The sequence below is a fragment of the Grammomys surdaster genome, unplaced genomic scaffold (genome assembly GCF_004785775.1).
Source record: "Grammomys surdaster isolate TR1022 unplaced genomic scaffold, NIH_TR_1.0 126278, whole genome shotgun sequence".
NCBI lineage: Eukaryota > Metazoa > Chordata > Mammalia > Rodentia > Muridae > Grammomys > Grammomys surdaster.
In genome coordinates this window covers 2,706,053-2,727,235 of record NW_021621078.1, presented here as the reverse complement: position 1 = coordinate 2,727,235, position 21,183 = coordinate 2,706,053, and the positions used below count along the sequence as shown (strand labels likewise).

At 44.0% G+C, this 21,183-nt stretch overlaps 1 protein-coding gene across 2 annotated transcripts; it reads left to right on the top strand.

Annotated features, from left to right (window-relative positions):
• Positions 1-654: 654 nt before the first annotated feature.
• Rnf135 (ring finger protein 135) lies at positions 655-18,727 on the top strand. 2 transcript variants are annotated; one of them, XM_028759428.1, is made up of 5 exons: positions 655-1,049; positions 4,294-4,437; positions 9,033-9,207; positions 15,724-15,798; positions 17,529-18,727. In XM_028759428.1, the coding sequence occupies exons 1-5, from the start codon at positions 690-692 to the stop codon at positions 18,056-18,058; spliced, it is 1,284 nt and encodes a 427-aa protein (XP_028615261.1). In that variant the 5' UTR covers positions 655-689; the 3' UTR covers positions 18,059-18,727. The 2 variants fall into 2 exon arrangements, with proteins under 2 accessions (XP_028615261.1, XP_028615260.1); XM_028759427.1 differs by having other exon boundaries at positions 664-1,049; positions 4,270-4,437.
• The last annotated feature ends 2,456 nt before the right edge of the window (positions 18,728-21,183 follow it).

Genomic DNA, 21,183 nt, shown 5'->3' with positions numbered 1-21,183 from the left:
ATTATTTGATTTACTTTTATATATTTTTTAGATTTATTTTTTTATTTTATGAGTACACCATTGCTCTCTTCAGACACATCAGAAGAGGGCATCAGATCCCATTAACAGATGATTGTGAGCCACCAGGTGGTTGCTGGGAATTGAACTCAGGACCTCTTGAAGAGCAGTCAGTGCTCTTAACCACTGAGCCATCTCTCCAGTCCTGATTTATTTATTTTTAAGGAGATCAAATGTAGGTTTTTGTTTTAAGATTTATTTATTTTATTTATATGAGTACACTGTAGCTGTCTTTCAGACACACCAGAAGAGTGCATCAGATCCCATTACAGATGGTTGTGACCCCCAACCATAAAATTATTTTTGTTGCTACTTCGTAAGTGTAATTTTGCTACTCTTATGATTCTAAAAGGGGTTCCTGAAGCGGACCCTCTTCATAGCTTAAGTTGTTAGGATTACATGTTTATGGATAGGTGAGCAGGACCCAGCTACTTGGGAGAGATGGTTTTCCAGGCCAGAATCCAGGCAGGTAGCCAGCAATGTCGGACGGTTTTAGAGGATGGGGAGAGTTAGCAGCTGGGCGGGGCGAGTTGATGGAGGGGCGGGGCGAAGTGATGGACTGGGCGATGCGTTGCCGGGAAGTTGGTGGCCCAAGGCGGAACCTAACCGTGCTTCCTGGCTGTCGCTCAATTATGGCGGCCGCTTGTCCTAGCACTGCAGTCCCCGTGTGGCTGAGCGAGGACGACCTGAGCTGCATTATCTGCCAAGGGCTGTTGGACTGGCCCACCACCCTGCCCTGCGGTCACAGCTTCTGTCTCAAGTGCCTCAATGGCCTGTGGGTCACGAAGCGCGCGGGCGTGGATGGCTGCCCTTGGGCTTGCCCCATATGCAGGAAGGGTCCCTCAGCGAAGCCCATGTTGCATAAGAACCCGCTGCTGCAAGACCTGGTGGACAAGTACCGCCAAGCGGCGCTGGAGCTCGAGGCTGGCCCCGAACCCGGCCCCGAACCCGCCCCCGCTCCCCGTTCTCTGTGTCGACCCACCCCGTCCCAGGTAAGAAGCCTGCACCTGACTTCCCCGATCTCTTTTTCTGCCACATAATTTGCTCAATCTAATCTGTTTTCTGGAGAACCTTTAAAAAGTTCAGAGCTGTATAAAGAAGTAGAAAACCCCGACGTGGTGACCCCATGCCTGCAATCCCAGGTTTGGAGAAGTTAAAACAGCGGATTGTCCCACACGGTCAGAGTTACATATAGTAAGGTCCAGTCACAAACAGTAGTTAAAAATCTTAACTCCCATCCAGCCGAGGTATGGTACACGCTTGCATAGTTCTAGTTTTTCCCCAGCCTTCTGAGATGTCTGAAAATTTTTAGTGTAGTAGACTATATATACCACAGAATTTGCCATTGTACCCCTTTAATTCAGTTGACCTATTTATATATTTATTGAGGCAGGGTCTAATAAGGTAGACCAGGATGGCGTTGAACCTGGAGTGACTCCCTCGGCTTTCCAAGTCTGGGACTACAGATGTGGGCTACTGAAACTCGCGGCACTTTGCCTGCCTCTGCTTTTCAAGAGCTGGGATCAAACACATGTGTGCCCCCATGACTGGCCATTTGGACACTGTTTTTAGTGTACAGTTCGATGGCATTTGTCATGTTTCCATTACTGTGCATCTGTCACCGCTGTTGTCAAGGTGATTTCATCACCTTAAATAGAACCTCTGGGTACTAAGAGATAACGCCTGATTCTTGTTCCTCCCGTCTCTGTACATCTCTCATGTGCTTTGTGTCTCAGAATTTACCTATTCTGTTAGGTCAGAAAGCACACTGAGGCCACCACTCTCAATAGGCAAGAGGGTTTTTATTTCAAGAAAGCAAGAAACCTGCACATGGGGTTGGCCACTTACAAAATGGCAATAAAACTTCATTGGTGGGTGCCAGGGAAATTACATGGGTTGGTTTCTGATTGGCTGTTATGCTAGTTTTGCTATATTTGGAGGGCCTTGGGGAAATCCCTGGAACTTACTCAGATCTGAGCTTCCAGAGCCATCAGTTATTAACAGCCCATTGTCCCAATTTGCCTCCCTGGGAAACTGAAACTTTTTTATTTCCAAGGTTTTTATTTTTTGAGGGACCTCTCTCTCATTCTACATGTTTTGTGTGAATGGGCCCCTTTGTGTCTAACTTCTTTCAGTCCCATATATTCAGGGCTGATTCATAGTGCAGCATGTATCTGAGCATCATTGCTTTGTGTGGCTGTTATATCATCTCCGTGGATATCTATCACTTTCCCATCAATTTATCTAGTTATGAACATTTGAATTGTTCCCACCTTTTGGCGAGTATGACTACCGATACAATATACATTATCTTATGACTGAGTTCCTTGTAAAAGTATGTTTTGGGGGTTGGAGAGATGACTCAGTGGTTAAGAGCACTGGCTGTTCTTCCAGAGGACCAGGGTTCAATTCCCGGCACCCACATGGCAGCTCACATCTGTCCATACTGTTGTTCCAGGGAATCCAACACCCTTGCATAGATATATATGTAGTCAAAACACCAATGTACATAAAGTAAAATAATTTAGTTTTTAAAAAAGTATGTTTTACTTGCCTGATGTAATTGTTGTCTCCAAGGATTACTGCTGCTGTCTGCTAACCTAAGAATAGTCCTGGAAGCTTCTAGTCTCTGTACAATCTAATCTAAGCCTAGAATGTTTTCAGCCTCTGAGGTTTCCTGCTGAAAAAGTTCACCCTTTCCAGTTCTTTCTGAATTCTTGCTGGCTGGTTCAACTTAGCAGTTCTGGCTCAACCTCTTCTCCAAGCTGACTGATTTAAACCGACTTCTCTCAGCTTCTGACTGAATTGCTCTGCTTGACCTCAAACTGACTCTAGCAATCTGTTCTAATCTTCTGGATCGTTCTCATTCTATGACTTGTTCTTTCGTCAACCTGTCTCTGTAAAACTCTCCCAGGAAAACTGTCCCCAGTCTCTCTTTCTCTGCCTTTCCTAAGTTTGACTCTTTCCTGCCCCTTCTCATGAGAGTTGGCATATCCTTTTCAGTCATATTTTTCTTTGATTCATCACTTTGTCTGTCCCTCAACTAGACATCATTTTCAAACATGGCTGCTTCCTTCTACAAACCGACTTTACCTTCATTGTTAGGGATAAAAGGTATGTATTAAGGGCATGTCCGTATTCTCTCCAGAGGGATTAAAGGTGTGTGCGAAGGGCATCTCTGTGTTGCATCCAGAGTAGCCATGTTCCTGGATTAAAATTCCTCTATGGTTCCTGTCTTTGGTTTCACTCTTTGAGGCATGCACTGTCCCCAGTCTCCTCACTTATTTTTCTATATAGTGTTAGGATTGGACTTCAAGCAAGACATGCTGGTGTTAGGGTCTGTGAATCGCTGAAGAATGATATCCCAGACTCAAATAGTATGCAAAAGCAAAGAGCATTTATTTAACAAATTCCTGCATGCAGCGGCCCAATTCCATAGGGATAGAAGGACCCTGACTGAATTTGCAGATTCAGTTTTAAAAAGAGGAACATGAGGGAGGGGTAGGTGACTTATGTCTTGATTGGTGGGTTCTATCTCTGGGGGTCTGGGTGATGCTATGATTGGTTAGGGTCTTGCCTCAAGCATTCTTGACTGACTATTCTTGCTTCATGCCAAGGAGGGGTAGCTCTAGACTTCTTGGCCACAAGCTTGGCTAACTGTCCTTTTGCAAGCTGAGAAAGGGTCCCTTTTACATAAGCCTGTGGTGTTCCAGTAACTGACTTGTCCAGTTCTGGGGAGTAGAAACTCAGGCCTGGTCTCCTAAACTGCTAGTTTGCAGCCTGTCATGGAGTCAGCCTAGCTCAGGCCACTTCACTCCTTTCATTAGCACATCATAGTCCTTTAATCACAGCACTCTGAAGGCAGAGGCAGGCAAATCTCTGAATTCTAGGCCAGCCTGGTCTACACAGTGAGTTCCAAGACAGTCAGGACTTTGTAGAGAGACCGACCCTGTCTTAAAAAAAAAAAAAAAGACTCTAACTTCATTTGTTCATATTATTTTCCCGATAGGATTTGTTGGAAGGACTCCTTGCCGCTTTGAGTAGTATTTGCATCTACCCCTGTAGTGCTGGGATTACAGGCAGCCAGCATCGCTTTAGCCAGCTGTTCTCCCATTGCTCTGCCTGTCTGCTTCCATGCTACTACCTTGATATTTAAAGCTCCTTTTATTGAGGGAACTATCTATTCCTGGGCCCAATGTTTTTGGGAACCAGAAGCCCAATTTTGCTCTTTTAAAGGTGACAGTACAGAAAAGCACCACAAAAGTTATCCAGGAGCTGACTGATCTGGTGGGACAACTTATAAACATCGCCAAGAGCCTTCAAATGCAAAGACCTGGCTTGGAATCTGGACTGAACAATGCACCAGGCATCCCACACACGGTAGGTTCAGGAGGGAAGGAGGGGCTGGGGTGAAAGACAGCTTCCAGCTAGAGCTATCGGGAGATGGGATGCAACAAGTATTTACTATTCTCTTTATTGCCAAATATGGGAGATTGGGAATGTGGCATGCTGGATATGAGTTAATGGAAGTTAACGGCTGGGACCCATCCTTCCTACTCTACCTAGTTTACTCTCTCTAAAGCCATCTCTAGGTAGATCCCACAGATCTGAAAGTCCTCATCTTCAGTGTCCCTTGAATCTTTTTTTAAAGATGTATTTATCTTATTTTATGTTTTTGGGTGTTTTGCCTGCCTTTACGTATGTGCACCATGTGCACGCCGGATGTCTGTATAGATCAGAAGAAAGAGGATGTTGGATCCCTTAGAATCAAAGCTATAGATGGGTGTGAGCCATCACGTGGGTACTGGGAATTGATCTCAGGTCCTCTACAAGAGCGACAAATGTTCTTCACTGCCAAGCTAACTCTCCAGCCTCATTCAGTGACCTTTTAAAAACTATTTTGTTATTGTCTGGAGAGGGGGTTTGTGTGTGGAGGGGAGGGTATGTGTGTTGAGAGGGTGTGTGTGTGTACAGGGTAGGGAATGTGGAGGTTAGAGCACAACTTTCAGGAGTCTATTCTCTTTGTCCACTGTAGGTTCCAGGAATCTAACTCAGGTCATCAGACTTGTGCAGCAAGCACTCTTACCAGTTGGGCAATCTTGATAACCCTTCTTTCCTTTTGAGATGGAATTTTGTTGTGTTGTCCAGTCTAGCCTTCAACATGAACTCATACCAGCATCCTGAGTAATCCTGAGTTCCACTGTGCTCAGTCTTTAGGTTGCTTTATTTGCTTTTGGTTTACATGGCAGGATTTCTATCCTAGGCCAGCCTTGAATTCAGTATGTAATGAGAGCTGGCCTTGAACTCCTGACTCTCCTTTCTTGTTACTCTGTAGGCATCAATTTTTTTTTTTTGCAACCTATTTTTAGTAAGGGTTCAACCTCTTCTTTAGCCCACCACCCAGCAGAAGTAGTAGGAGAGAAAAGTTATTAGGATGTGGGGATGCCGGACAGTGGTGGCGCACGCCTTTAATCCCAGGACTTGGGAGGCAGAGGCAGGCAGATTTCTGAGTTCGAGGCCAGCCAGGTCTACAGAGTGAGTTCTAGGACAGCCAGGACTACACAGAGAAACCCTGTCTCGAAAAACCAAAAAAAAAAAAAAAAAAAAAAAAATGGATATGGGGAAAGTGGACCTGTTCAGCAATAGTTCTTTAGGGGCAGGCTTGATCTTCTTGGTAGAAGTTCAGTTCTATAGCAAGCTCCAAATATGATTCAGCAGCTGCAGACCAGTCCTTTCAGCAAACAGATAACCAGGAAGCTGTAGTTCAATCCTGAAGAAACCACTAGGCTCACCAAATGGCCTGAGCAAGCTGCCGCAGGAACCTGAGAACAGTTTGGAGTACACTGTTGCTGTCTCCAGACACACCAGAAGAGAGCACCAGATCCCATCACAGGTGGTTGTGAGTCACCACGTGGTTGCTGGGAATTGAACTTAGGACCTCTGGAAGAGCAGCCAGTGCTCTTAACCGCTGAGCTGTCTCTCCAGCCCTTGAGAACAGTTCTTAGGTGGAGTTTCTCTCAATGGCTGTGTATCACAAGTTGAACTCAACAACGTTGTGTAAGGTGAACCAAAACATGCATGCAAAGAATAGCGAGGTGGAACAAACCAAACCAAAGCTCAGTGCTTGTCTCACTGTCTGTGGGGTCATATTTATACTCCTTCATCAAGCGTCCTTTCATGTGTTTGCTATATCAAAACATTCTTTCACCCGTGTGCCCCAGCAAAACATCATTTGACATAACTAACTTTCCAAAGAACTAGAAGTTCTCACGTCATTTCTCAGCATTTCCTTCTGGCTATCTCCAAGGAACCGCAGTTAGATGCCCCAAACTGCGGTTCCTCTGGGGATTCTCCATCACAGTCTTGGTTCATTCTTCTAAATACACAAGTCAAAAGCCTGGAAGTCATGACACTTCCTTTGCCCTAACCTGCCTACCAACACACAGTAGCTCCAAGGCCAGCCGAAGATCTTCCAGCTCTATTCACGCCTGAGCTCCTTTGAGACTTCTCTCGCCTGGGTTGTCATCATAGCCCTACAGATGTTCCACTCTATTTTAGTTAGCTCTCTTCACACAAATATGACCATGTAGCTCATCTGCTTAAAATACTCTGATGATGTCTGACTTATTCAGTGATAACTAGCTTTTGAAATGGAAAAGTTTATTCACTACAAAAGTTTAGGTCCCTACTTACAGGAGCCTAGTGGCAATGGCAGGACCATGTGGTAGGGGAGAGCCTCACAACCTCAAGGCCAGGGAGCAAAGGAGAGAAAGAAGAAAGGAAGGGGACCGTGCTCTCAGTGGCCTGATGACCTTGCTTCACTTGCCTCCTAAAGCCTTCACTGCCTCCCAGTTAAGAACCCCAGATTAGGGTGTAGTCAAAGGTTTTAGGAAAGCCTTTGCTGTGTTTGGGTCAATCAGTAGAGGCTGAGAAAATGTTTTGAGAGGGTTTGAACCTTGAAGAAATGTTCTTTCTCTGAAGAATCTGTGCTTGGTGCTATGTGAGAGCTTGGAGCTGCACTGACCTTGGTTTTAAGGCACTCCTGGCAAGCCTGGAGTTCTTACTTTTGATTATGGATAGCCATGGTCCAATGGAGCTGAGATTTGTGTGTGTTGTCCGCTTTCACAGCCAGCAAGAGCAAGGTAGTTTGGGTAGTTGAGACCTTCCCCAGCCCCAGTTAACCTTGCATATGTTTGACTGAAGGAACTGGAGAGGTCTAGCTGGGTGTCAGTCTTTTCCAAGAAGGCTGAACCCCTCTGCTCCTTTGGAAAATGAAGGCTTAGCATCCTGGTGTGCTTCTTTCTCTCCTGTCGCACCTACAACCAACATCAAAGAGTATTAGACATCGTTAGATGGGGAGCCATGTATGATCTAAACTGTGGCAGTGTCTGTCCATTTGGGATCAAGATCCAAATCCTCACAGAACAACAAAAACCATATAGGATGCATGCCTGTGTCCTTCCTGAGCATGTCAGTTCCTGTGGCATGTCTGTGTCTTCCCACAATGGATACCTTTCACGTTTGCTTCCTTTATTCATCACCTGGGGAAGACTAGTTCTCTTCCATACGCTAAATCATCATCCTCTGGGACAGAAGCCTTCACTGATTTCCTTGAATGAATTAAATTCCTTATCAGAGGTTCTTAAGATTTCATAATGCCCTGTATGTTTTATCAGTTATTACAGCTACAACCTTCTGACTTGTGTACTCAGGGGCACAAAGAAGGTATCAGGTAACTTCTATTGCTGTCTGTTTATTCCTTTGAGGCCAGGGTTTCTCCTTGAACTTGGGCTATCTGTTGAAACCAACAAGCCACTACGATCTTACTGAGATATTGGGACAGGGGTTGCATGTATGCTGTGGCTGGAAGAATGAGATTGCTGTGACTTACTGACCATCAGCCTAGCTCAGGATTAGTGAAATACCCTGTCTCAAGGGAATAAGGTGGAGAGTGACAGAGCAGGACACCTGACATCATCCTTTTCCATGTGCACACACACACACACACACACACACACTCACACACACACCTTATACCACATACACAGATACCACACACACAGATACCAAAAAACATATACAATAAAATAAAAAGGATCTTATAGACTGGGGTGTAGCTTAATAGTAGAGTTCATGAATTAGTCTCTGGATTTGATTTCTAGCACTATAAAAAAAAACATTAAGAAGTAAATAATAGGGGCTGGAGAGATGGCTCAGTGGTTAAGAGCACTGACTGCTCTTCCAGAGGTCCTGAGTTCAAATCTCAGCAACCACATGGTGGCTCACAACCATCCGTAATGAGATTGGATGCCCTATTCTGGTGTGTCCGAAGACAGCGACAGTGTACTCATAAATAAAATAAATAAATAAATCTTAAAAAAAAAAGAAGTAAATAATAGCTGGGTGTGGTGTAACATGGCCCTTAATCCCAGCACTCAGGAGGCAGAGGCAGGTGGATCTCTGCGAGTCTGAGTCCAGCCTGGGCTACACAGAGAAACCCTGTCTTGAAAAACAAACAAACAAACAAACAATAAGTTGTATGTAAAAAGGGGCCAGAAATAAGGCTCAGCAGTTAAAAGCACTTGCTTTTCTAGATGAACTGGGGTTGATCTTCAATGCTCACTCACTTGGTGGCTCAAAACCACCTGTAATTCCAACTCCCCGGAAAGACATATGCCTAGAGGTGGTGGTGTATGCTTTTCATCTCAGCACTCAGGAGGCAGAGGCAGGTGGATCTCTTGAGTTTGAGGCCAGCCAGGGCTACACAGAGAAACCCTGTCTCAAAAAATCTAATAAATAAAATAAAATAAAATAAAATAAAATAAAATAAAATAAAATAAAATAAAACAATAAAATAAAAACAAAGCCTGTTTATACTTCCACTTAAAACTGCAGTTAGAAGGCAGAGTGTGGGTGTGTTTTATGAGTTCCTCAGTTGGCTTTCATCTCATTGTTCATTCTTCATTGGCCAACAGGATTCTTCCTCTGAGGAGGAATATTCCTTGGATTCTCCAAGGAATTCAGTGACTTTCAGTGCAACTCAGAAGAAAATTCGAGCGATTCTCCATAACCTAGAAGAAATTCGGGAAAGTCTGCCTGGGATGCATGGGAGTGTCCCACGGCAAGAAGCCCCTAGAGAACAAGTCCAGGGTGAGCTGATATCTAGTGGAACAGGACTGGTTAAGGAAGTTGGGTATTTTCAAAACCTACTTTTAATAAGACTTATTAAATGCTTTAACCTCCCTTCTAGCCCACCACCCACCAGATGTAGTGGAAAGAAAAAGTTGTTGGAGCAAATCCCGTCCCTATAGCCAGGATATCAGCGATTTAGTTCATATGAATCAGCAGCGGCAGCTCAATCCACTCACAAACACCATTCACGATTTAGCAACAACAGGTCGATCCAGGAGAAATCACGAGATTCTGCTGTGTGCTGTTCTTTGGGGCAATTTCAATCTCTGTCTGTCAGGATATCAGCAGTCTAGTTCAGTAGTGTCAGGATAGCAAACATGAATCATCATTGGTGGCACAATAATACAGTAGAAACAGCCAGGCCTCCGCCAAATCAACATGAGTTAGCAGGAGCAACCATGACCAGCAGGGATGCCAGGAGAAGCTCTCTGCCATGCCTCTCCCAACCAAGTGAAGATCAATGAAGGCGCAAGACCACCAAAGAATTGCAAAGCTAGTTATCCAAGCACACCGTCACTCTCTGTTGGGTCCTATTTATACTCCTAAGCATCATTTGTACCAGCAAAACACCACGTGCTTCTGTGTTAGCTAACATGTCCAGAAACTTCCACTTTACTCTGCCAATAGGCCCGAGTCTAAGGAAGTAGCAAGAAGTTGCTAGAACACCACCGGAAGTTTTTTGGTGCATTTCTTTCTATGAAGTCAGAACAAACAATCACTAGTAAGGACTAGTGAGGCACGCCAACACCATCCAGCGGCATCCCCTGCCTGTTGGCTTGTATTTATTTCCCTTCTAAACACCATGTGTTTTTTCACGTCTGCTTTAGCAAAACATCCCTTCATCTGCCCCAGCAACATGTCATTTGACATAACTGACTTTCCAGAGAAACCAGAAGTTGCCACTTCAGTTGGGGGGGAATGGCCAAGTGCCCCCGGCTTTGTTCTTTGGGGACAGGACTTGGAGCATGGCTGTTTTCACTGTGTGTCAACTGAGTTATGGCTGTGGCTGTGCACACTTTGAGACATGAACTCAAGGTATTTCCTGTAACATAGGCCCCGAGTAAAGTAAAACTCCTATTTTTTAAGACGTGTGAACCCTAATCCTAGCTTATGGCTTAACTTTGGTTTTGGCCTGAGGAGACTGCACATAGGCTGACTTGGACTTTTTGTTTTTATTTTTACTTACACATGTTGTGGTGGTCATGTGTGTGCCGGAGCTTGTATGTAGGGAGAGATCAGAGGACAACTGGCAGAAGTTGGTTCTCTCCTTATACTAACTCAGGCTGTGGGGTTGGCGACAGGCGTCTTTATCCATTGAACCATCTCTCTGATCCCTGCTTCCATTGCTTTTAGATTGATTTTATGTGTACAGTTGCTTTGCCTGCGTGTATATCTAAGACACTATGTGTATGCCTAGTGCCTTCAGAGGTCAGCAGACGGTGAGGGCATCAGATGCCCCTGGTACTGGACTTAGGGATGGTTGTGAGTCACTATGTGGGAGCTGGGTGACCAAACAGGGGTCTTCAACATGAGCAACAAGTGCTCTTAACTGCTGAGCCATCTCTGCGGTCCCTGTTTTCATTTCTGAGATGAGATTTCTTTACATTGCCCAGGGTGACCTCAAATCCCTAGGCTTATGTGATCCGCTTGCCTCCTGAGTAGCTGGGCTCCACCATATCTTCTACCTCGCCTGGCTGCTTTTTATTTTGTGTCTTTTTAAGAAAAGCATGTCTTTATGTATTTGTTTGTTTGTTTGTTTGTTTGTTTGTTGTGTGTGTGTGTGTGTGTGTGTGTGTGTGTATTTGTGCCTATGATCTTCTGAACATATTTGCCACAATATCTGTGTGTATGAGTAAGACGATAATTTGGGGAAGGTAATTCTCTCCTTCTACCACGTGGGTATTGAACTGAGATCATCAAGCTTGGTGGTAAGTACTTTTACCCACGGAGCCATCTCCTCAGCCCTCTATTTACTTTTTAGTTAGTAAATGTTTTTACTAACAAGGCATGAAACTAAGCACAGCAGTACGTACCTCTAGACCCAGCACTTGGGAGGTGGAGATGGGAACATCAGTTCAAGGCCAACCTGGGGTACATGAAGGGGACCCTGTCTCAAAAAGAGTCTGTGGGTTGGGTTTGGGGGGAGGGGGAAGGGATAGCAGTAAGAAAGAAAGTAGGCATGAAACTATATAATTAATTTTGTTTTTTTGTGTGTTTTTGAGACAGGGTTTCTCTTTGTACTCTTACTGATCATGGAGTTTGCCATGTAGTCCAAGCTGGCCTCCAACTCACAAGCTTCTGAGTGCTGGGATTAAAGGTGTGAGCAACCAGACCCAGTTCTACTTCTCAATAGAGCCTATCAAAAGGACAGTTTTGCCTGAGCTTAGGGGAACACATTCAATTCCAGAACTCAAGAGGCAGAGGCAAGTGGTTCTCTATGAGTTCTTAGAATTCATAGTAAGATCTTGTCTCAGGGAGGAAAAAAGTCTCTATTGTATTTGGGGAATGTGTTATTAAATAGCACCAGTGTGAAGGAACCATTTTTTTTCTCTTGTTCTCTTGGACTTATATTAGAATATAATAATTATGCCTGTCAGGATTAGACATTGGCTCTGCCCTCCCTAGACTCTACTCCCTGTGGCTACTGCTAGCTTTATGTACTTAGGAATATGTATCTTATTACAGCTTTTTAATACTCACTTCTTAGATTTTTGCCTTGGTGATATTGAGGGTAGACTGCAGGGCTTCACAAGCACTAAACAAGCGCTTTACCTCTGAGGGTCACTCTCCCCAGCTGCCTTCTGCATTTAAATAACATCACTTTGTGTTAAAAGGTGTTCTGTTTAAACAGACAAGGCAGGATTTCTTCAATAACATTTATTAGTTGTTCCAGAAGTTAGCTTGAGAAACAAATGGCCTCGTAGCTGTATAAGCTCCAGATTTGGTTTTCTGTTTGCATCTTTCCTCCCTCCCTTCCTTTTCTTTCCTTCCTTCCTTCCTTCCTTCCTTCCTTCCTTCCTTCCTTCCTTCCTTCTATCCTTCCTTCCTCCCTTCCTCCCTCCCTCCCTTCCTTCTTTCCTTCTCTTCTTCCCTCCTTCCTTCCCTTCCTCTCCTTTCTCTTCCTTTCCTCTCTCTCTCCCTCCCTCCTTCCTTTTCTCCCTTCTTCCTTCCTTTCCTCCTTCCTTCCCTTCTTCCTTTTCTCCTTCCTTTCCTTCCTCCCTTTCCTTCCTCCTTTCCACCTTCCCTCCTTCCTCCTTTCTTCCCCTTTCTTCCCCCTTTCCTCCTTCCTTCCTTCCTCACATCTTTTGATGGTGAACGGCAACATGGAATTATAAGCCAAATAAACTCCTTTCTTCCCAACTTGCTTTTGGTCATGGTGTTTCATCATAGCAAGAGTATCACTAAGACACCATATTTACTTGGTTAGCAATTTTTGAGTGCAGGTAAGCCAACTGTTAATTATATTTACAGGATTGTACAACCAATCCCGAGATTTTTTCATCTTGCAAAGTTGAATCTTTATTCCTATCAGACAGATTTGTATTCTACTGTCCTCTACCCTCTGGCAACTGGGATTCTACTGCATGTGTGTGTGCATGTGTGTTTTGTCAGATCAAAACCAGGGCTTCATGGATGCCAAAGATATGATCTATCATTGAGTTACACTTGCAAACTCCAGTGTTTGTGGTTTTTTGTGGCAATTTATTTCACTTAGATTAATATTTTCATGTTCATTCATGTTGTAGCATGTGCCAGAATTTCTTTTTTAAAATGTATTGCCACATTTTGAATAATCATTTATTCACTGATGGACACTTGAGTTGTTTCAGAACTGACCTGAATTTTGAGACTGGCTTTTAATCCAAGCACAGTGGTGCATACTTGCTGTCCTACCAGTTGGTGCTTGGTGGAGGCAGGAGAATTAATTTAAAGCCATCTTTTGCCTTCTTGGTGAGTTTAAGGTCAGCATGGTTTACCCTGTCTACAAACAAACAGAGAGAACAGCTTCTGATCGGCACTTGCCCTGTTCTGCCCTGAGTTACCACAGCTCTTATCCTAGATAGTCTTCTCACTCAACCCGAGCCTTACCTTTGCTCTATTTTGCTGTCACAAGGTACAAGTTGGGAGTTGGGCAGACAGCTCAGTGGTTAAAGCATCTGTGGCCCATGTATGAGAATTGAAGCTTAGATCCCTAGAACCCTCATGAAAGCCAGGTGGCTGTGGGATGGTAATTCCAGCTTGGGATGGTATAAAAGGCAAAAGGGCCTGAGCACACAGATGAGCAATGGAGAAGGCAGGAAAGTTAAATACACAGCTTTCCTCCTCTTCAGTGGACTGACGTACTAGCTACTCTTCCTGGAATGCCAGGAGTGATGGAGTTTTGCCACCTGGTGATCTTTGCTGTCTGAGACAGGCTCTGCTTGTATCGTCCAGAATTTATGTATTCACTTATCTCAGGCTGTTTCCCCTAAATCTTGAGCATTGCTTTTAGATCATAAAACCTATCCTTATGAGTGATGGCATTTGTGCTTCACAGCAGCCTAAGTGACTCCATGTGACAGGCCCATCCTGACTTGCACAGGCATTACTTAAACTCATAGGGTTGAGTTCATTGTTACCTGAATCCTTTTTTTCCAAAATTGTGCTCTGCTTAAATAAGATGTCTTAGAGTTTCCACTGTTGTGAAAAGACACCATGACCAAGGTTGCTCTCATAAAGACAACATTTAATTGGCGCTGGCTTACAGGTTCAGAGGTTCAGTCCATTATCATCATGGCAGGAAGCGTGGCGGTGTCTAGGCAGGCATGGTGCTGGAGGAGCTGAGAGTTCTATATCTTGTTCTAAAGGCTGCTAGGAGAAGACTGGCCTCCAGGCAGCTGGGAGAAATTCTCATAGCTCAGCCCCAAAGTGACACACTTCCTCCAGCAAGGTTACACCTCCTAATAGTGCCACTCTCTGAGCCAAGCATATTCAAACTACCACGTATGGCTAATAGAAAATAACAGTAAAGTTTGGCTGAGCTGAGTTTCAACCTAATCTCACCCTGACGGGTTTTCCCTTGCTTGCTGTAAAGCTTGCAGGGGAATCACCTCAGGAAGGCAGAGACAGATCCCCAGAGCAAGCTGGCTAGCAAGACTACCCATATAGACAAGTTCTGGGTTTGATTGAGGATGAATAAGGTGAAAGAGTGATTGAGGGTGACTTTCAACATCAATATCAGGCCTTCACATGCACCTTTACCTGCGTGTATGTGTGTGCGTGTGTGTGTGCACACACAAGCAAAAATATGCACATAATATGCATATGAAAATGGAAAAAAGAACAGGAAAGACTAAAGGGAGAAGATTCTACCTTTGCCATGCTAGAGGGCTTTCCACCATCTTTTTCCCCGTCTTCCTATGGTCGTTATAGTCTAGAGGATACAATGGCTAAGGTTCACAGTTAGATATGGAACATGGAGAGGGAGCTGAAGATGCCAGGATTGAACTTCACGTCAGCTCATGTTACCTGGATTATGTAATGTCGGTTTGTGGTGCTGACATGGGGGTTGTGAGTATTCTGAATTTGAGGGTGCTGAAATCCCATGGAACTGTATTTGTTTATTTAATAAATATGCATCAATACTTTCTGTCTATGGTTCTTAATGTTTAGAACCTAGAGATGAACAACTTCCCTGTTAGCAAGGAGTTTGGGGTTTTGTGGGGAAAACAGTTTTGAAAAAAAGAAAAGTCTCACAATGATAACATGGGGCTGCATGTTCTTGGTCTGAATGTGGTGTATGGCACAACCCAGACACCCAGAAATGTGCTAATGAGGAAGAATGAAGGTCTGTGCCCATCATGTGACAGTTGGATGCAGAAGTGGACATTTCTGGCTTCTTTGGGGACTCAGTTGAGTTATGTGATATTTTTCTGGAAGCTGTCTTGTGAGAGGATGTTTTGCTGAGGCAGACACTTGAAAAGGCCAGAGATGTTTGGAAAGAGTGTAGGTAGAACCCCACAGACAGCGAAAGGACTCTCTCGCATTGCAACACCGTGCAATGTCTTCTGGTCTTCCCTTGTTGTGACTTCGTAGAGAGAAAAGCACCAAAAAACTTCTTATGGTATTTCGGTGGCTTCTTTTCACTTCTGCTGCCTCATGCCGATTGGGGAGAGCCTCATGGCTTCTGCCGGATCAAGCCGCTGCTACTGATTCATGTTTGGTGTTTGCTATCGGACTGGACTGCTAATATCCTGACAGCAAAGATTAGAATTGTCCCAGCGAACTACTTCTAAACAAGTCCACAGCCCCTTTGTCTTTCTCCCCAAACTTTGGTCGGTGGGCTAGAAGAGACTTTGAAGCTTTAAAGAACCCTAAATAATTTTATTTAGGGTTCTTTAAAGCCTATTTAGGCTTTGTAAAAACATAAGCCTACAGGATGCCTTTGGTTTGACTTTTGCTAATGGGGCTCCCTCCTCCCAATTTAATTCCTAGAAATGGCATCTCCCTTATGCCTGCTGCCTGACCAGAGGTGTCCTGTACCCAGGAAAGCTTCTCACTGTTCCCTATGTAAGTACGAGGTCTACTTAAAATGTACCCACTGGGGCTGGGACATAACCCCATAGACAGAGCACTTTCCCAGCATACACAAGATGGGTTCCCCCAGCACTGCATAAACCACATGTGATGGGAGGTAGAAGCAGGAGGATCAGTGTTTCAAGGATATCCTTAACTACCTAGTGACTTAACCTCAAGACTCAACCTGAAGAATTACTTACTTACATGCTGCATAGAGGAACTGTAAGAATGTGCTGTGTCCAGCTCCTTGCTGTGGAACCTAATCTTCGATACCTCCTCCCCTCTCTCTTTCTCTTCCCTCAACCCCCAAGATAGGGTTTCTTTGTATAGCCCTGGCTGTCCTGGAACTCACTCTGTAGACCAGGCTGGCCTCAAACTCAGCAATCCACCTGACTGGGATTAAAGGCAAGTGCCACCACCACCACTGAGCTGTCTTTGACTTTCTATCCTTGGATTTTTTTCTTCTTCTAGACTAGGTCCCTTCATCTGGAAAGGTTTGTATAAAGGCAAGTAGGGTTCAGAGTCCTAAATTCTGGGCTCAGCTGTCCTTGAGCACTTAGATCCCAAGCATATCCATGCTGGTGTCATCAGTTACAGCTGCCTGTTCACTCCCCCTGGTACATATATACTGTGTTATCCCAGGCTAGGTAGTCCTTAAGAGCACATGCCCCCTGAACCCCTGTTTTTTTTGTTTGTTTGTTTTTTGTTTGTTTGTTTTTTGTTTTTCGAGACAGGGTTTCTCTGTGTAGCCCTGGCAGTCCTGGAACTCACTCTGTAGACCAGGCTGGCCTCGAACTCAGAAATCCTCCTGCCTCTGCCTCCCAAGTGCTGGGATTAAAGGCGTGCACCACCACTGCCCGGCTGAACCCCTGGTTTTGACTGCAACAGCTCTTTAGATAGCTATGCAAGCCTGGACTAGTTACCTTTCAGGGCCTTGGTTCTCCTATCTTTGTAATGATAATAATAACATAGTAAAACTGACTTACGGCTACATGAGAGATGGGTGGGGGGAAGAGAAGTGCCTGGAGCAGAGAAGACACAGTATTCAAGTACTCACCAATAGGGGCTGGGAGTGTTGTTCAGTAGTATCTGTCTAGTATGTATATGACCCTGGATCTCATTCCCAGAACTAGAAAGGAAGGGAGGGAGGGAGGAAGGAAGAAAGAAAGGTAGAAAATTATATACAAATGAATAACATAGATCTTGCGATAGATAGCCGTGCTCATACACAGGTATTGAGAAAAAAAATTATGACTGTGTTTTGTGGGATTCAGAGATAACTTCTTGCTGGGAGGTCAAAAAAGAAAATAAGAACAGGAATAGAGCGTTGATAATACAGATGAGGTTTATATAGAGCTTCTCTCATGTTATGGATGGATTTATTGTTAAACATCACACCAAAAATACAAAAAACTACTTTTTGCTATTGTGTAAATGACTTCCAACATGGATGGTCCAAAACTGGCTATCCATGACTGGAGGAATGTCTCAGTGGTTAAGAGCACTGGCTGCTCTTGCAAAGGACCTAGGTTTGATTCCTGGTACCCTCTTGGTGCCTCACAATGATCTGGAATGCTAGTTCCGGGGGACCTAACACTCTCTTAATTCTGCAGGCCCTGCATGTGTGTGGTGCACAGAAATACATGCAGGTAAAACACATAAACACATGAATTAAAAAAAAAAAGAAAAATGTAACTGACTGTGATTTTATTCCTCTCCAGGGGCCATCAGTCCAACCTTTGACCTGGGGAGCATCTCCTGTATTTTGGAGGTTTCCAACAATTGCCGGACAGTGACTGTGTCTCGTAGTCTACAACCCTATCCTTTGGGTCCCGAGAGATTTTTAATTAGCCAGGTCTTGTGTTCTCAGTCCTTCTCCTCTGGGCAGAAGTACTGGGAAGTGGACACTAGGAACTGCAGCCACTGGGCTGTTGGGGTGGCTTCTTGGGGCATGAAGCGGGACCAGATGCTGGGAAGGACTATGGACTCTTGGTGTATAGAGTGGAAAGGGCCTGGCCAGTTCTCTGCTTGGGCCATGATGAAGAAAACAGACTTGCACTTGGGGCTCCCTGAGGTTGTGGGCGTATGGCTGGACCTTGAGCTGGGGAAGCTTGCCTTCTACTCAGTGGCTGATCAGGAGAAGCTCCTGTATGAGTGTGAGGTCTCCAGCTCCTCTCCTCTGCATCCCGCCTTCTGGCTGTATGGCTTAAGTCCTGGAAACTACCTGGAAATAAAACAACTAAACACATGATGCTTCCCCGGGGTTAGGACAGTAGCTTCTTAGCCTCTTTGCTTAAGGGCAACTGGAAAATTCCACTTAGGAAGACTGGATATAGTAGTACATTCCTATAACTCCAGCACTTGGGAAGTGGAGGCAGGAGGATCACTGAAAGTTTGAGACCAGCATGGTCAATAAAGAGAGTTCAAGGCCAGCTTGGACTACATGATACGACTGCCCAATTTTAAAGTTATTCTTTTTTGGGGTGGGACAAGAACTCAAACAGGTTTGAGTTCTTTAAACCTTGGGCATTTCAGAGAAAGACCTGGGCTAGAGTGTCTCCTTGTAGTGACCTCTGAGGCCTCAGAATAGCCTGCTTAATAAGGACTTTGGACCATTCTCTATGACCTCATCTGGGACTGTTAGTTCAATCAGCCTGTGGCCAACGAGTCACACCTACATAACTGATCCCCCCCCGCCCCCCCCCCCCCCAGTTAAAAGCCTAACCCAACAGCATAGCTGGGTGAACATCTCTAGCTAGCATATGCTATGTATGTCCTCACATACCTCTGTTGGAAGGGTGGAGTGCTGTCTTATGCTTGGTAAGAAGTGTTCCTGGACCCTATCTCGTGTGCCTTTTTCTACTGTTCATTTTATTCCGTGGCCTTTCAGTGTAATAAACTGAAATCATGACTGTCACAACTGTGCTGAGGTCAGTGCGTCCTTGTAGTGACCTTTGAAGCATATCGTGACCTTAAGGATCCACAACCAGAAGGGATATATGTCACTTAGCAACTGTCGTGTAATCACAGTTCCAGGAGGGCTGGAGAGATATCTCCAACGTTGAAAGCACTGGCTGCTCTTCCGGAGGTCCTGAGTTCAATTCCCAGGAACCACATGGTGGCTCAGAACCAATTATAATGAGATCTGGTGCCCTCTTCTGGCCTCCAGGCAGAACACTGTATACATAACAAATAAATACATCTTTTTTTAAAAAAAAGTTATTGCTTTAAAATCATACACAGCTCTGGGCTGGAGAGATGGCTCAGTGGTTAAGAGCACTGACTGTTTTTCCAGAGGTCCTGAGTTCAATTCCCAGCCTCCACACGGAGGCTCACAACCCTCTGTAATGGGATCCAATGTCTTTGTCTGGTGTGTTTGAAGAGAGTGTCAGTGTACTCACATACAATAAATAAATAAATGAGTAGTTAAAAAAAAAAAAGCCGGGCAGTGGTGGCACACGCCTTTAATCCCAGCACTTGGGAGGCAGAGGCAGGTGGATTTCTGAGTTTGAGAGTTCGAGGCTAGCCTGGTCTACAGAGTGAGTTCCAGGACAGCCAGGGCTACACAGAGAAACCCTGTCTCAAAAAAACCAAAAAAAATAAAATAAATAAAATAAAATAAAATAAAATAAAATAAAATAAAATAAAATAAAATAAAATAAAATCATACACAGGCTGGGGTGTAACTTAGTGGTAGAGCCTTTATGTTGCATGCACAAAGCCCTAGGTTCTACTTTCTGCCTTTCCTGTTAGCAGAACCCTGACCTGAACTTAATGACAGCTATTACCCAGTACCATCACCTTGATTTTTTATTTTTTTATTTTTTTATTTTTATTTTTTATTTTTTTGAGGCAGAGTCTCTGTGCAGCCGTTGCTGGAACTTGCTATTTAGTTCAGGCTGAGTTCTCAGAGATTCATATGGTTCTCCTTCAAGAGTGCTGAGATTAAAGACGTGTACCCAAGGCATATCCTCTGATATGAGACAAATTGACAGGTTGCGAGCCAGGGAGTCTCCTTCTATGGGGATGGAACCTAACTGGCTGCATCTTGGTATACAAATTTTTTTTTAAAGATTTATTTATTTATTTTATGTAAGTACACTGTCACTATTTTAGACATACCAGAAGAGGGCATCTGAACCTATTACAGATGGTTGTGAGGCACCATGTGGTTGCTGGGAATTGAACTCAGGACCTCTGGATGAGCAGTCAGTGCTCTTAATCACTGAGCCATCTCTCCAGCCCCTGGGGTGTACAAATCTTTAAAAAAAAAAAAAGGGTTTTTTTTTGTTCTCAACAAGCCTAAACTTCAATTATATTAGAGTTACAAAATTTCCCTTTTTATGGTTTCTAACAAGTCTGGTTAGTATGTTACTTATCTTTAAGTTATAGTCCAGGCAGTGTTGTAAAACTTAGTAGTTCCTAAGTAAGTTTATGGGTAAATCCTTAATAACATCAACTTGTTACTCCCAGCTTATCAATTGATACTCTCAGTATCAAGTGTGTGTTCGCATGTGTGTGTGTCTTTCTATTTCATTCTGCTCTCAATATTTACTATCAGGTTCTGTTAAAAATCTCCATAGTAAACCAACTATAAATCAAATATACTTAGAAAACAGCCAGGGATGGTGACCGTTCATGGCCAGCCTGCTCTATAGAACTAGTTCCAGAACAGTTAGGGCTACACCGAGAAACCCTGTCTCAAAAAACAGTAACAACAAAAACATTTAGAATAAATTATATCCATAATGACCATATATAATTTTTTGTCATTATTTCCTAAATGCTATCACCTGAAGAAATTACGTATCTTAAGGTTTATAGATGAATGCAAGAAGATGTAATTCAGTTATGTGCAAACATCATGAATTTCATATGAAGAACTTAAGAATCCTCCAATTTTAGAATGTGAGAAAAGTCTCAAAACCAACTGTATCTATATTGAATGACAGTTAAGCATTTCTTTTTCACTACTATCTTGGCATGCATTTAATTCTAATGATTTCTTTTCTGGAGTAAGCAAAAATTATCAATTAACTCTCTATGGAACTTTTTTGTTTTTGTTTTTTTTTTGATTTTCGAGACAGGGTTTCTCTGTGTAGCCCTGGCTGTCCTGGAACACACTCTGTAGACCAGGCTAGCCTCGAACACAGAAATCTGCCTGCCTCTGCCTCCCAAGTGCCGGGATTAAAGGCGTGTGCCACCACCACCCGGCTCATTTGCCTTTTAGAGTTTATGGTGTTGTGGGCAGGCTAATCACTTTGCCCTTGGAAAGATAATGAGAGTTTAAAATGTGCTGTTGGGTGTGACGGGGGAGCACACACTCTATGTCAAGCAATGTGATGAATCCTTTGCCAGCATTGTTCCCTTCTCAGG

Coding starts and splice junctions, on each gene's coding strand:
- Rnf135 (XM_028759427.1), top strand. CDS start 690: ATGGCGGCCGCTTGTCCTAGCACTGCAGTCCCCGTGTGGCTGAGCGAG. Junction 1,050..4,269: donor GTCGACCCACCCCGTCCCAG/GTAAGAAGCCTG, acceptor TTTGGGAACCAG/AAGCCCAATTTTGCTCTTTT. Junction 15,799..17,528: donor AGCTTCTCACTGTTCCCTAT/GTAAGTACGAGG, acceptor ATTCCTCTCCAG/GGGCCATCAGTCCAACCTTT.